At 43.0% G+C, this 12,959-nt stretch overlaps 1 protein-coding gene across 7 annotated transcripts in view; it reads right to left on the reverse strand.

The window, feature by feature from the left end:
• Itgb6 (integrin subunit beta 6) overlaps window positions 1-12,959 on the reverse strand; it is a 131,484-nt gene that overhangs the window by 14,582 nt on the left and 103,943 nt on the right. For all 7 annotated transcript variants that reach the window (XM_006984630.4, XM_076569543.1, XM_076569548.1 and 4 more), the window contains 3 exons: window positions 8,377-8,599; window positions 5,437-5,531; window positions 461-580 (listed from right to left, as the gene is read on the reverse strand). In XM_006984630.4, coding sequence (XP_006984692.1) covers window positions 461-580; window positions 5,437-5,531; window positions 8,377-8,599 — 438 coding nt within the window. The remainder of the gene's footprint in view (window positions 1-460; window positions 581-5,436; window positions 5,532-8,376; window positions 8,600-12,959) is intronic.

Below are 12,959 nucleotides of genomic sequence, written 5' to 3' on the forward strand. Positions count from 1 at the left end.
TAATAAGTTTTGGTTTTACTCAACCACTGGGCAAGCCTCAGTGAAACATTTCACTATTAGGATAAGAATTTGTATTGTATCAAGCTGATAATAGAAAACAAACAAACAAACAAATAAAAAACATGGGAATGCAGGCCGGTGGTGGTGAACACCTTTACTCCCAGCACTTGGGAGGCAGAACCAGGAGGATCTCTATGAGTCTAGGCTGGCCTAATCTACAGAGCAAGATCCAGGACAGGCACCAAAACTACACAGAGAAACCCTGTCTCAGGAAAAAAAAAAAAAAGACATGGGAACACAACAGAGGTTTGAATGAGGATTTTTCAGCCTTGGTAGAAGCACTTCACCCTAAACTTTGTAATGTCTTTCCTGGCAAGCTACCTGAAGTGACTTTCTAGATGCCTTCTGTAAGACAGTATCCCTTGACATGGAAAAGGACAATGGAGCACAAGCTACCCACCTTTTTCGTTGATGTTGTGAATGATGGTTTTCCCCTCATTGTCTGTGGTTATTAGGAATGTAATAAGACATTCATTTTCTCCTTGTAGAGAGCAGGAAACAGAAGTATCCTTTGAAAAGTCTGCAGATGAAAGAGTCATTCATTAGGGTAAATGAGATTTCAAAAGAGATCATTTTTAAAGCAAAGCAGTACTGAGTTTTTCAATATGCAAATTAGAGTTTTCAATACTGCTGAATGGGAATTGAAAGGCAGAGGATTTCTCCCCACCAAGTGAGATCTTTGGTTTTACTTCTGTTCCAGAAGAACAGCTCCAGATGTGGTCAATCAGGACTGACCATCAAAATTCCCTATCAATCTGATGGAGGCAGATTTCAATAGAGTGAAGGCAGCACAGGCCAGGTGTCCACAGCTGCCTGGGGAACAGAATGGCCGTGATTATGGTAATGAGGGGGCCGTGTGCTCCTCTCTGCTCAGAGCGTCTGGGTGGAAGAGGCTAGATTACATTGCCGCTCAGTGCAGATGGATACTGATACCAGCAGAGAGGCTGCGCACAAGGGTGCAGCCATGACTGCTGGCTTTGTACTGTCACATGGTGAGAATAAATTCATATCAGAAAACCGAGACAGAGGTGTTATGTATCTCAGAGGCCCGCAGGATAAAGGGGAGCCTCAGATTTAAAGGAACCTGGGATAATAGTTGTCCGACATGCACTATACCTTCTTTCTTAATTAAGAAAGTGAGATTTTCCTCCAATGTTTCCCAAATCGAATATTTTTTCCTTGTGAAGCTTATTCAAGAGTTAGAAAATGAATTTCATGATAATAATTAGGAATAAAATTTTATCTGTGGTGATAAAAATTTAAAACTCTTAGCTCACACATAAAAAATTCTGATGGTCCAGCTACTTTGCTAAATTTATCTAGCATTTTCTGAAGTAAAGCAAAACAGATTTGTTTTACAATTCTTATTTTAATCTGGAAATTTTTTGATGAAACTATTAAAGTTTTTCAGAAACCTGTAATTAAAATTAGATTTACTCTGAATCTAAACTTCTAAGACATATACTCCAATATTAGTGTGTAAAGACAGATTATGAAAATCGAACTGCCCCAGGTAATCTTGGACCCACTCTTTCTTATGAATGATTTTTCCTATTATCTTAAGAATTTTTTTCTTTTTCCTCTTTCTTTCTTTCTTTCTTTCTTTCTTTCTTTCTTTCTTTCTTTCTTTCTTTCTTTCTTTCTTTCTCTCTCTCTCTCTCTCTCTCTCTCTCTCTCTCTCTCTCTCTCTCTCTCTCTCTTTCTCTCTCTCTCTCTTTCTTCCTTTCTTTTTTTTTGAGACAGGTTTTCTCCGTATAGCCTTGGCTGTCCTGGAACTCATTCTGTAGACCAGGCTAGCCTTGAACTCACAGAGATCTGCCTGCCTCTGCCTCCCAAGTGCTGGGATTAAAAGCATGCACCACCACCACCCAGCAGTTTAAGAAGTTTTTAAAGGTGTTAATAGAATTCATTTGTGTGACTCTGTGTGTGTGTGTGTGTGTGTGTGTGTGTGTGTGTGTGTGTTCTTACAAGATAAATAAGTAGGCTATCTAGGGCTATTTAGGGCACAGAAATGCTAGTCATAAAATATGGAAATATTAAGTTGTCACTGTTTGTTGTCTTTGCGTTTAATTTTTAAGAGAAAAACTGGATAGGACCTGTGACTAATATGCCTTTTATCATTCATAGCAACAGGAACCAGCATAAATTATAAATTCAGCATTCTAAATGAGATTTTTGTACAATAGATTTACATGAACTAAACTGGTTTTGAATTCATTAGAAGCATCTCTTTATGTATATATGAATATTAAAAAATTTAACACAACTTATCCTTGCTTGGTCATTTCCATATGCATATGACAATCTGACTCACCTGGGTCTGGGGACCCAGCTCGGGTGTTCTAATGGGATAGACTGTGATATGCACAGGACTCAGGCATTAGGCAAGACTAGACTTACTAGAATAAGCATTCTAATAAGATGTCTTGGATGAAGAGATTTGGGGAGCCCTTGGCAACTCTGGGTGAGCCCAGCCTGTGTTATTCCATGTGTTTGATGGTAAACAGCAAGCACCCTCACTTAATTCATAGTTTGGTTCTTTTTATATGACCTTCACATCACCACTGCCTAACTTCCACTCCAGTCACTAAGATTCATGAAGTCTTGGGGAGTGTGGTTTTGCATTTTGGAACATTCTCTCCAGTTTCTGCCACAGCAGTGAGAGCCCACACCAACTCTCTTGAACTCACTAAATGGGACATCAGGCTGGCAGGTTGAACGCATGTGGCTGGCTTAGCATCCTCCTCTCAGTACTATTAATCCTGCTTCTTCATTTTCTTTTAAGTAGCCACACTGAAGCATTGGGAGGCTTACTTTCCTTGGCCAGGATTAGTTAGGTTTTAATGGAACTGCGGATCTGACCTTTGATTTACAACTCCCTTCTTGTGCTTTAATTACTCCCCCATTCCTTTCCTTGACTCTTGCAGGCTGGCTGTGCCCCGTTTTGCAGTGTTTGGTTGTTGAAATAGTATTATTGGATGTGCAATGAAAGATTTGCATAATTAGCTGCTAAGGTTTTCTTTTGTTGTTCATAGAAAATGGCCCTTTCTTTCTCTCTCTCTTTTTTCCCCTCTTCTTTGTGAGACCTGAATTACTGCCACTGAATAATACAGGGAAAATAAGATCTCAGGCAGCCCGGGAAATCATGCTAAGTGAAGGAAGGAAAACATGTAAGTGTGGGTGGGTGGGGAGTGAGGGGGTGAGAGGGTGAGGGGGTGGAAAGGCAGGTCCAAAGAATGTCGAAAACACGAATGTCTGTACTATTGACTCACAACCCTGTGTTTTAAGACACCCACTTTGGGATCAGTTAACAGTTCTGGCAGTGAACAGTTTCCCACTTCTACACTGACATAAATTTGGGAATCTCTCTTTTACATTAGTGCCTCTCCTGCCCCTCCTGGAGATTCACACCCTTATTTAATTTAACGTACATAGCAATTCTGAAGACTTGTAAGACTCTGGGATCCTCAGTTTCCCATTTCCAGAATGTATATGACTGACTGTGGATACATTTCTAAAATGTGTATGACTGTGGGTGCTTTATTTCATTGAACTTTTCAGAGACAGTGTTTGGTGGAACGAACTTTGAGTAGCGGTGATCTGAGTGTCTGCACAGTGGGGTCAATGGATAACGTGAGATGCGCCCACCTCAGGTACGCGCACACAAAGGGTCAATTGATATGAGTTATGCAGTATGTCTGTCTACACAATGTCCTCAGCAGAGGAACATACGTGCTAAGAGACCCTTAGACAAGCAATTGTGACGTCATCTTCTTAAACTAGTGTGACAATGACATCAGTGGACTAGAGGCTCAAAATAGGACTCATCAGGAGGTTATTAGAAAGGCCTTTAAACTGACAGTTGTTCATGCAAGATTATCCAGATGAGTGCTTAACGTGGGTTCGTATTCCACTGGTTGTTTTCATTTTCCAAGTTAGAAACAGTGGTAGCCTTTAGTCTTATAGATCTTTTGGTCAAACACAAAAGAACATAAATATTCTAAACAAAGCTATGTAAGCTAGTCTTTCTCCCCAACCCAGGCATCTTTGACCATCTGCTCTGAGAGCTATGAACTTGGACCCAGCGACTGCCCTGCTCACACCTCTACGGCGGGCAGGCTCCCATGTTACTCCTCTTCAGCACATTGCATTTCCCATGTTGCTGGTGAGCTGAGCTCTAGTCCTTTGCAGGCATTTTCTGCAATTTTTGCTCCTTTCCCAGAGACAGCTGGCAAATATCCCCACTGCTGGGAAACGAGCCTGGAGGATCCACTAAGATGCGCACTCATTATTGATGTGGACGCTCCCTCCACAAGTGCCGCCCGCTCTTTCTCAGTGCGTTTACAAAGTATCTCACCTTTGGTCTCAGGCAAAGCACACGGCACCTCACTGCATTTGCTGCTCTCTGACATATCTATCTTTGCTTGCAGAAAAGCACAGATGAGGGGTTTTATGAGGACTTATCATGTCCTGCCACTCCCAGTAACTCAACTGTAGCATCACTACAATTTCGAAACAAAGTACTTGAAAAAAAAAATAAATGTCTTTATATATTCTATTTTGGAAATACATTAATTTCCATATTCTAACTCCGTCTATTCAATACATGTATCCTACAGGCCATATGTTATCCTCTCTCTGATCATTCCCCTTCACCTGAGCTAGATCTCAGCCACATCTCTAAAGCACACGGAGCCATGCTGCTGGAGCAAGCTAATACAGTTTATGATGCTCTAAACTCAGGTTGTCTCAGCTGTCCTTCTAGGAAGAGTCAGCCATCTCCTTTGTTGTGAATTTCTCACGTCCCTTTTAAATGCCCTTTCCTGCTTATCTAAAATGCAGTTGTGTTAAATATTTGGGATGCGATTTTGCCACTAGCTTCTCATTTTAAGTAATTAAACATGGCAGAGGAAGGCAGGGGTGCAGCTGGCTTAGCCGTTAGAAGAGGGACTTCTTGAATCTGGAGGGTGAGTCAAGAGGGATGGAAGGATAATGATGGAATGTCCATTGCTGGGAGGCTGGAAGTACAAGCACTTGGAGGGTCAGTGGAGGGGTAGACAAGCCAGCCAGTCCCTGAGCGGAACTCTTCCAGGACCTGTAAAGTGCAGTCGGGCAAACTGTTACTGCGGGTGTTAGCTTATCTTGAAATAAGGCAATCCCATGGTAAAGGAGAATTTCAGGCAGTAAGACCCGTTTCTTCAATTTCCTTCCTACAAGTTTGGAAAATACAGCCTTGTAGAATTGGCTAGTCACCCCTGTCAAGCAGGGGTGAACTTCAGCACCTGGCTCCTGCTACAAGCGAAGTCAAGTTACTAGGAGCCCCCTGACTCATAGTTTCTGCCTCTCATGAACTACGTGGCTTTAGACAAGGCGCACCTTCCTCACTGATGGTGGCACCGGTGGTTCTGCATTTCTCCACGCACTGTTCTGGGTCCTGGCCGTCTGCAGACAGGTGGCATTCGATGCAGCTCCTGCGGGGACAACAAGAGTTCATCGGCTCATGCTGACGGAAAACAGACGTGCAGCTGGCATGCCTCTTTGCTCTTCTCGCTAGTGACATTGACCTCCTGGTACTTTCAGAAGGAGAGTTGGGTGACATCTAGGAGGATGCTAAATTGTTCTGATTTCTACTCCATAATCAGTGCTCCCTGAGCCAGCCTTGATGACAGCATCTATCATCATATTTCTACAGTGATGGCTCCTGATTGGCTGAGAAAAAAAAATACTTCAGTGTTTGATTTAGCTATATTTTCATTTCACATTTTCAACATAAGGGAGTGTTTCTATCCATAAATATGATTAGAGTCTAGACAAAGTTATAAATTTCTTAGCCTAAATGATCCATATCTCAGCAAGAATTCTAAGAATGATGAGTGCTCTTAATATATGTCAAATGCGATTATTCTAAAATTCAATTTTCTGTTACTCTTTTGAATAAGTGTAAGCCTTGATAGTGGGTTTCTAAAGCTTAGGATTATAGCCTGGATATTCATTAATTCAGGCTTCTAAATAAAAGATTGCTGCTTATAGAAAGTATATTTCCAAGGATTCAAGGAAATTACACTACTTTAAAGGTGTTTATAGACCAAAGTATAATGTAGGCCTTGAATTTATCTTGTGCTACAAATACATTTACATAGATTCAGTTTGGAGTAGGACAAACCTGCAAATGTTTCTTCCTGTGGGGACACAGCATGCCCTGAGAATCGGCAGTCTTCAAGGGACTTGAAATGCTCGTGCCCAGCTGAAGCTGCATTTTCTTTGTTGTGAGGACCCTCAACCATAAAATTATTTCATTGTTACTTTATAACTGTAATTTTTCTATTGTTATGAATCACAATGTAAATATCTGATTAGCGACTCCTACAGGGGTCGCGATCCACAGGTTGAGAATCTCTGTTCTATGGGCAGGGCTTGGATTAGCCCTTGCATTAGGCTTGGATTAGCAACCATGTGGGTGTGAGAGCACAGGTCTTGTCTTGAAGCTGCTTTGGGGTTTTAAATATAACTGGGCAGGCTTGGTGGGGGCCTGGAGCACACTGTAGAGACTCTTCACATCTCCTTGTGCCTCTCACTGTGACTGCCCCAGCAAGACCGGTCTATCCACAGCCTCCTCTACACCCCCCTTGTGACTGCAGCCCACAGATCTCTGTTAATTGCTTGAAAAAAAAATATGGGATTGGGGCATGGCTCAGTGGATAAAGAGCTTGGCAGGCAAGTGTGAGGACCAGAGTTCAGATCCCCAGAGACCACACAAAAACCAGGCAAGTGTGGCAACCACCTGTAATCCCAGCATTTGGGATGCAGAACAGGAGATCTGTGGCAAGCTGGCTAGCCAGATTATCTGGATTTGGAGAACTCTGGTTTCAGAGACCTCCACCTCAATAAACCAGGGGGAATGTGATCAAGGACAATAGCTGATATCGATCAACATCTTGCCTACAACACCCCCACATACTCACCAGCACATATAGGAAACACACACACACACACACACACACACACACACACACTACATACATATACACGTGCAAGCATAAGATCCTATCTTTCCCTTAGATGCTTAGCACTTGTGAAGGTAGAAACGATAGGTGTTTTGCTGCAAACCTATGACTTGTCATCATTCTTGGCATACAGCAGGTACTTAATACTGTCAGGTAAATGAACACATGCCTGAGTAAAAGGAAGAACAGACTCATCTCAAAACTAACATCAACATTAAGTAGATGATGCTGATTCCCAAATTGGATCAACCTTGATTGTTAATTTCACATCTTACAAACCACATAAAAGACTGACTCATGTTTATAAAGAAGATGAAATAGAAAAGCAATAAAAGGAACATCTCAAAGAAACCTTACTTTTTTGTCAGTGGTCACGCTGGGGATTAAATCCTGAGACTCCTGCATGCTAGGCAATCGCTCTGTCACTGAACTACAGCTGACATTTGAATCAAGCTCCATGCCTGGCATGTATCTCAGTTTACCAGGGACAGTGACAGAAAAGTTTTGACACCTGCTTGGTGGGTAACCACTGGGGGAAATTGATTTTCTTCCTTGTTTTCACCAGAAATGCAAATGTCACCATCCCAGGACTCAGAGTTAATGGAAAGATGAACTACTTAGTCCTATTTGCTGCTTATCTGGTACACTGCGACCTCACAAGTCATTCAGAGATCTGCTTGAGGGAGCCTACAAGGTTTGTTCCAATTCTGTAAAGTGAAGCTACTAACCAGAAATCAGTTTTCATAGAAAACTATGGGTGTATTTAGTGGTTGCTGTTATTGTCTTCATAGTGTAAAACACAAACCACAATATTTATGTATAACGATAGCCACATAGAAGTGCCAAAGTGTACGATCATAAGGAGAGAGAGAAGTGAAAGGCAAGACTGTCTTCAGCCTACCAGGATAGGAACATCTGCTGGGTCAGCTCAGCCTCTAGAGAAGAAAGCTGTCTGTTTCCCCAGAAAGGGAACTGACTGCCAATGGGTGGGTGTCAGCAGGATACCTCCAGGGCATTCAGCTGAGAGGCCATCTGATGCTATCAGTATGGGACGTCAGCTCCACTAACCCTGATGTAATCTAGTAAAAATGTGACCTTATGGTTTGGGACAATCGGGACCCAGAAAGAGGCAGGTGAGAAGCTGACATTCCAGGCTGAAGATCCCAGGGGCCCTTGGGCTATGAGCTTTAAGGGATGCTGGAGGCCAAACCCAGCTGAAACAATTACGAGGTCTGAGTTTACTAGATGTTATTCAACCTCTGGTCACATGGAAACCTTGCCACGAAGAGAATAAACAAAATAGAGACATTACCGTTTAGAGTTACAAGGGTCACCACAGGTAGGACAGCGTTCACAGGTGGGTCCTGAGGCTCCAGGGTTCCTGCAGACACACTTGCCACAGATGCAGTCCCCACGCCCACTGCACAGCACCCCATCCTCAGATGCACACGAGTCCCTGCTGGTTGTACAGTTGCAATACTCGCCGGTCCAGCCTTCTCGGCACACGCATTCACCACAGTCACAGTCACCATTATCTGTAAAACACGGAAAATGCACACTATATTGCTTATGGTCCAAACCACTTCCAGGATGGGGAATATCTTCTTTTCTCCTTGCCTTTAAAGACTATCAAAGGTTAGGGGATGGGGCAGAGAGGGAGGCAAAGAGAGAGACAGAAGATAAAGACAGACAGATAGACGATAGATGATAAACAGATAGATGATAGCTATATAGATGACATCTAGATAGATAGATAGATAGATAGATAGATAGATAGATAGATAGATAGATAGATAGATAGATAGATAGATAGATGTATTGTTGGTCATGTGTATTTATTAATTTGTCTCCTAGCTGAAAATCACTTTCAGCAAACAGAATAAATAATCAGTCCAAATGAGACCATGCAGACAAGCCCATTGGAGCTCTTTGGCAAATTGTTCATTGGGTTTTAGGATGAAGATGAAAGGCAGACCTGAATTAATCAAATCAGTGGTTCTCAACTTGTGGGTCATGACCCCCCAGGGGTCACATATCAGATATTCTTGCATATCATACATTTACACCACAATTCATAACAGTAACAAAATGAGAGTTATGAAGTAACAATGGAATAATTTTATGGTTGGGGCTCATCACAACATGAGGAACTGTATTAAAGGGTCGCCGCATTAGGAAGGTTGAGAACTACTGTTCTGTTTCACCTAAGCTGAATAATTGAAAAATCCTCCCTTATTAAAGCATAGGGATAAAAAAAAAATCTTCCATGGTGGTTGTGGTGAGGTGAAAAATTTTAGTTTTATGTCCCCTGGTAAGTTATCCCATTGGTATATACTAAACACTGACAAATTCATAACCAACAGCTTCTAACTGGGCGTATACTCTGTGCTAAAGATTTTATTGGACAAGAAGGTGTGACAGTATGACAGACCTCCCATGCAGAGAATATGGAGTCAGCCCAGGTAATAGCAGGAGCAGAGTCACCTCCCTCCGGAAAGGATTTAGAGACAATCTCGCTCGTCACTGAATCTACCTATTCCTGGTCTCTGTTCCAGAAAAGATGGAAGACAATTAGGAGGGTTTACCCTGTTCTTCCCAGTGGGTCAAACTGCAGCAAGCCTAATTTCCTTCACCAGTTTTTAGTCTGACCTTTGGCTTAGTATGTGGTGGGTCATGGAAACTAAGAGTCGATTATAGTTCCAGTCCTGAGCACATCAGGCAACACAGATGCAGAATTCAATCGCACAAGGTTACTGAATTTATCCGCTAGCGTGGGAGGCGGGCGACGAATTACTACCAGCACTGGTGATGATACAGCATGCTGAGTCTGCGATGCAGGGTGGGAGTTTCTAAACAAAATAGGGATTTGGGAAGCTTTCAAGAGGAAGTGATGCTTGAGCTGATTTTGGAAGCTAAGAGGAGTCAGAAGAAGGGAGTTTCGTACATGTCAGAGACAGAAAACAACAGCAGATGATGGAAATGTGCACAGTAACCTTAGTAGTTCCACAGGGTGGCACCGGTAGTGCAGATGGCTGGGGCAAAGGGAAGATGAGAAAGTCCCGGGAATGTCAGAAGTGAGACAACGAGGAGCCACACGGGGAAAGAAAGAACGTTTCCCCAGAAGGTTACGAAATTTTATGAAGGCAGTGACCTGAACAGATAGGTATGTGTGTAGACACACCCTAACTCCACAGAGAGGTCAAGCAAGAGGCAGGAAAGGCAGTTGCAAGGTCTTGCAAGAGCAGAGGCCTGACCCATGGCAGCATCCTTGAGATCAGAGATGAAAGGATAAGCAATGTAAGCCGGAATGCTCAGAGTCGGGCATGACTGGTCACAGTACAGCATGAAGAAAGAGAGATGGAATCCTCGCCAGGCCGACGGGCTGGAGAGCCAGCTGGTGGCATGGCTCCATGGCTTGGAGTGGAAGCTGGCTCACGGTTACTGCCGGACTCCAATACCTGGCATACAGAGGAGATCACTTGTTGAGTGACTGAATGGTCCTGAAGCAGAAGAGGAAAAGTAGCTTTGGATGGGTTGGACAGTGAGTCTCCACGGCCCTGCTGAGTTTAGGAGAAAAAGGACTGCTGGATATCTTAGAAGGCAGTTGAAAATATAGAGAGGAGCCTGGAGAAAGGGGCTTGGGATCTGTCAGAGAAAGACTTCAGGTGAGGCGGTTGTGAATCAGGCCATCTAGGGCAAGCAGGCAGAGCATGGGAAGCTCTGGAGAGCATCAGCCTGTAGAACATGGACAGAGGAAAGGCTCCTCACAGGAGGGCCCGAGAGGAGGAGGGCAATGGGAGAATAATGTTCCTGCAGAAGCCCAGGATAGACTCGGATTGCAGGCAGAGGGGCCTGGGCACACTGATGGATAAAGGTAGTTAGAAGGGAGTTGCGTTCATTTCCGAGACAGAAAACAATGGGAGCTGGTGGAAATAACAATGGGAGGTGGAATTCCAATGGTGGAAATATGCACAGCAACCATAGTAGTTTCACAGGGCAGGGCCAGTGGTGCAGGTGGCTGTGGCATTCAAGAGTCCCTTCCGGATCAGCCACAGGTGGCTTATGAAGCAGTCTAAAATGGTAAATATTGTGTCTCAGGTAAGTCTCCTTCTCTTTTTTGAGTGCTTGCCATGGATACTAAAACAAGCATTTGGAAACAAATAGTATTTATTTACAAATGCATAACGGATACTGCCCTTCAGAAAAAAGGTGGCACACATACAGATATCTTGTACCAGAAAATTTTGCTCTTTGAGCAAAACTTGCAACTACCTAGGTCAGTCTATGCCCATGTTTACAGTGGTGCCTGGCCTGTAACTGAGCTCCACAAGGACTGGTCAGTAGAAATGTTCCTAAAAGTTAACCAGGAGGAAGAACTTGCAGGCAAAATTAGTCATCAGTACTAAAAGAACTATACTTTCGTTAAAAACAAAGTAAAAGTAAATAAATGGCGGATGCTTCCACTTATAGAAGATGCTGGCGGGTTTACTATGAGGCAGAAGACTGGCTTCTCCCTTGCAGACTTGGTTCTAGTAGTTACTTTTCTGGCTTTGTCCCTGGGTCTTAGGAGACTGACAATAGAAGAGTCCTTCATATACTGCTCCAAACCACAGTGGATTCAAAGTTGGGTTCTGAATGTTCCTGGGATGTGTGTGTGTGTGTGTGTGTGTGTGTGTGTGTGTGTGTGTGTGTGTGTGTGTGTGTATTCTCTGTGTATGTGATAGATACATGTTTTCTCTATATATTATTCCATATGGTATAATATTTAAATGGCACACTTTTCAGATGAAAGATAGATCCAAATTTCCTTGGGCCCATGACATTAAGACTCAATCCAGCTGCCTATGTAATTATAATTGAGTCAAGGAATTCAAAACTAAGGATAGTAAATGATTTGGGGGAATTCAAAACTAAAGATAGTAAATGATTTGGGGGAAAACCAAGAATTAATTCTTATGGGTAAGCGATCTTGAAAACTCTAGTATCTTTTTTTTTTCCTTCCTCAGGAAAGGGGAAACACCTATGAAAGGGAAGAAAAAAGCTCTGGGTTGTAATTTATTCCAAAAATTAACATGGTGCCTAACCGTGCATTTCCAGATGCCCTGAGACTGTCTAGTACATCTCTGCATACAAGAGTTCCTTGGTAGTTTAGAAAACCCTTCCTGGAACATTAAAAAAAGGACCATCACAGCAGTCATAAAATGTGCCTGCCTTTCAGAACCTAGAAACTCTCTGTTCTGCTGGCCTTCCAGGACCATCAACAAGGTCACCAAAGGTGGTGAATGATCATCTGCAGTACCAGTTCACGCCACCATAGCGCCACCTTCATATTGGTTTCATGGATAAGCAAGATGATAACCCAAGATCTAAGAAAAAAATTACTTTTTCAGTGGGATAGATCTTTCTGGAATGCCACTGGAAAATAATGCTAAGTGCATAATCACAGGAAGTTTCTCCTCTAATGCCATTTGCCTGACATAGCTTCCAGTCTCTTAGAATCAAAACAGACTAATGGAATTTGGGCAAGGATAAACACGATCAATGGAGCCTTCTCTCTCTGAGTGCTTTGAGATGGATGAAAGACACCGTATGACAAAGGACGTCGTGATAAAAGCTTTTCAGAAAAGCAGCAGGCTGTCAAGTCGATCACGGATGGAGTAAGTGAGAGCCGTGCAAGTTGTGAGTGGTGTATCTGGTGACTTTGGGCAATCACAGCTGGTACAACAGCATCTGTAAACAGGGAAATGCAGTCTCCATCCCTGTGCTATGCACATTCCGGGAACACACCAAGGCTACTCCACCAGTCCTGGCTGGATTTGAATACTTGTATCTACAGATTAGAGGAGAAAGCAGCAAAGTGTGAAGGAACTTGGCAATGGAGGAGGTTTCTGAGTC

The sequence above is a fragment of the Peromyscus maniculatus genome, chromosome 4, assembly GCF_049852395.1.
Source record: "Peromyscus maniculatus bairdii isolate BWxNUB_F1_BW_parent chromosome 4, HU_Pman_BW_mat_3.1, whole genome shotgun sequence".
NCBI lineage: Eukaryota > Metazoa > Chordata > Mammalia > Rodentia > Cricetidae > Peromyscus > Peromyscus maniculatus.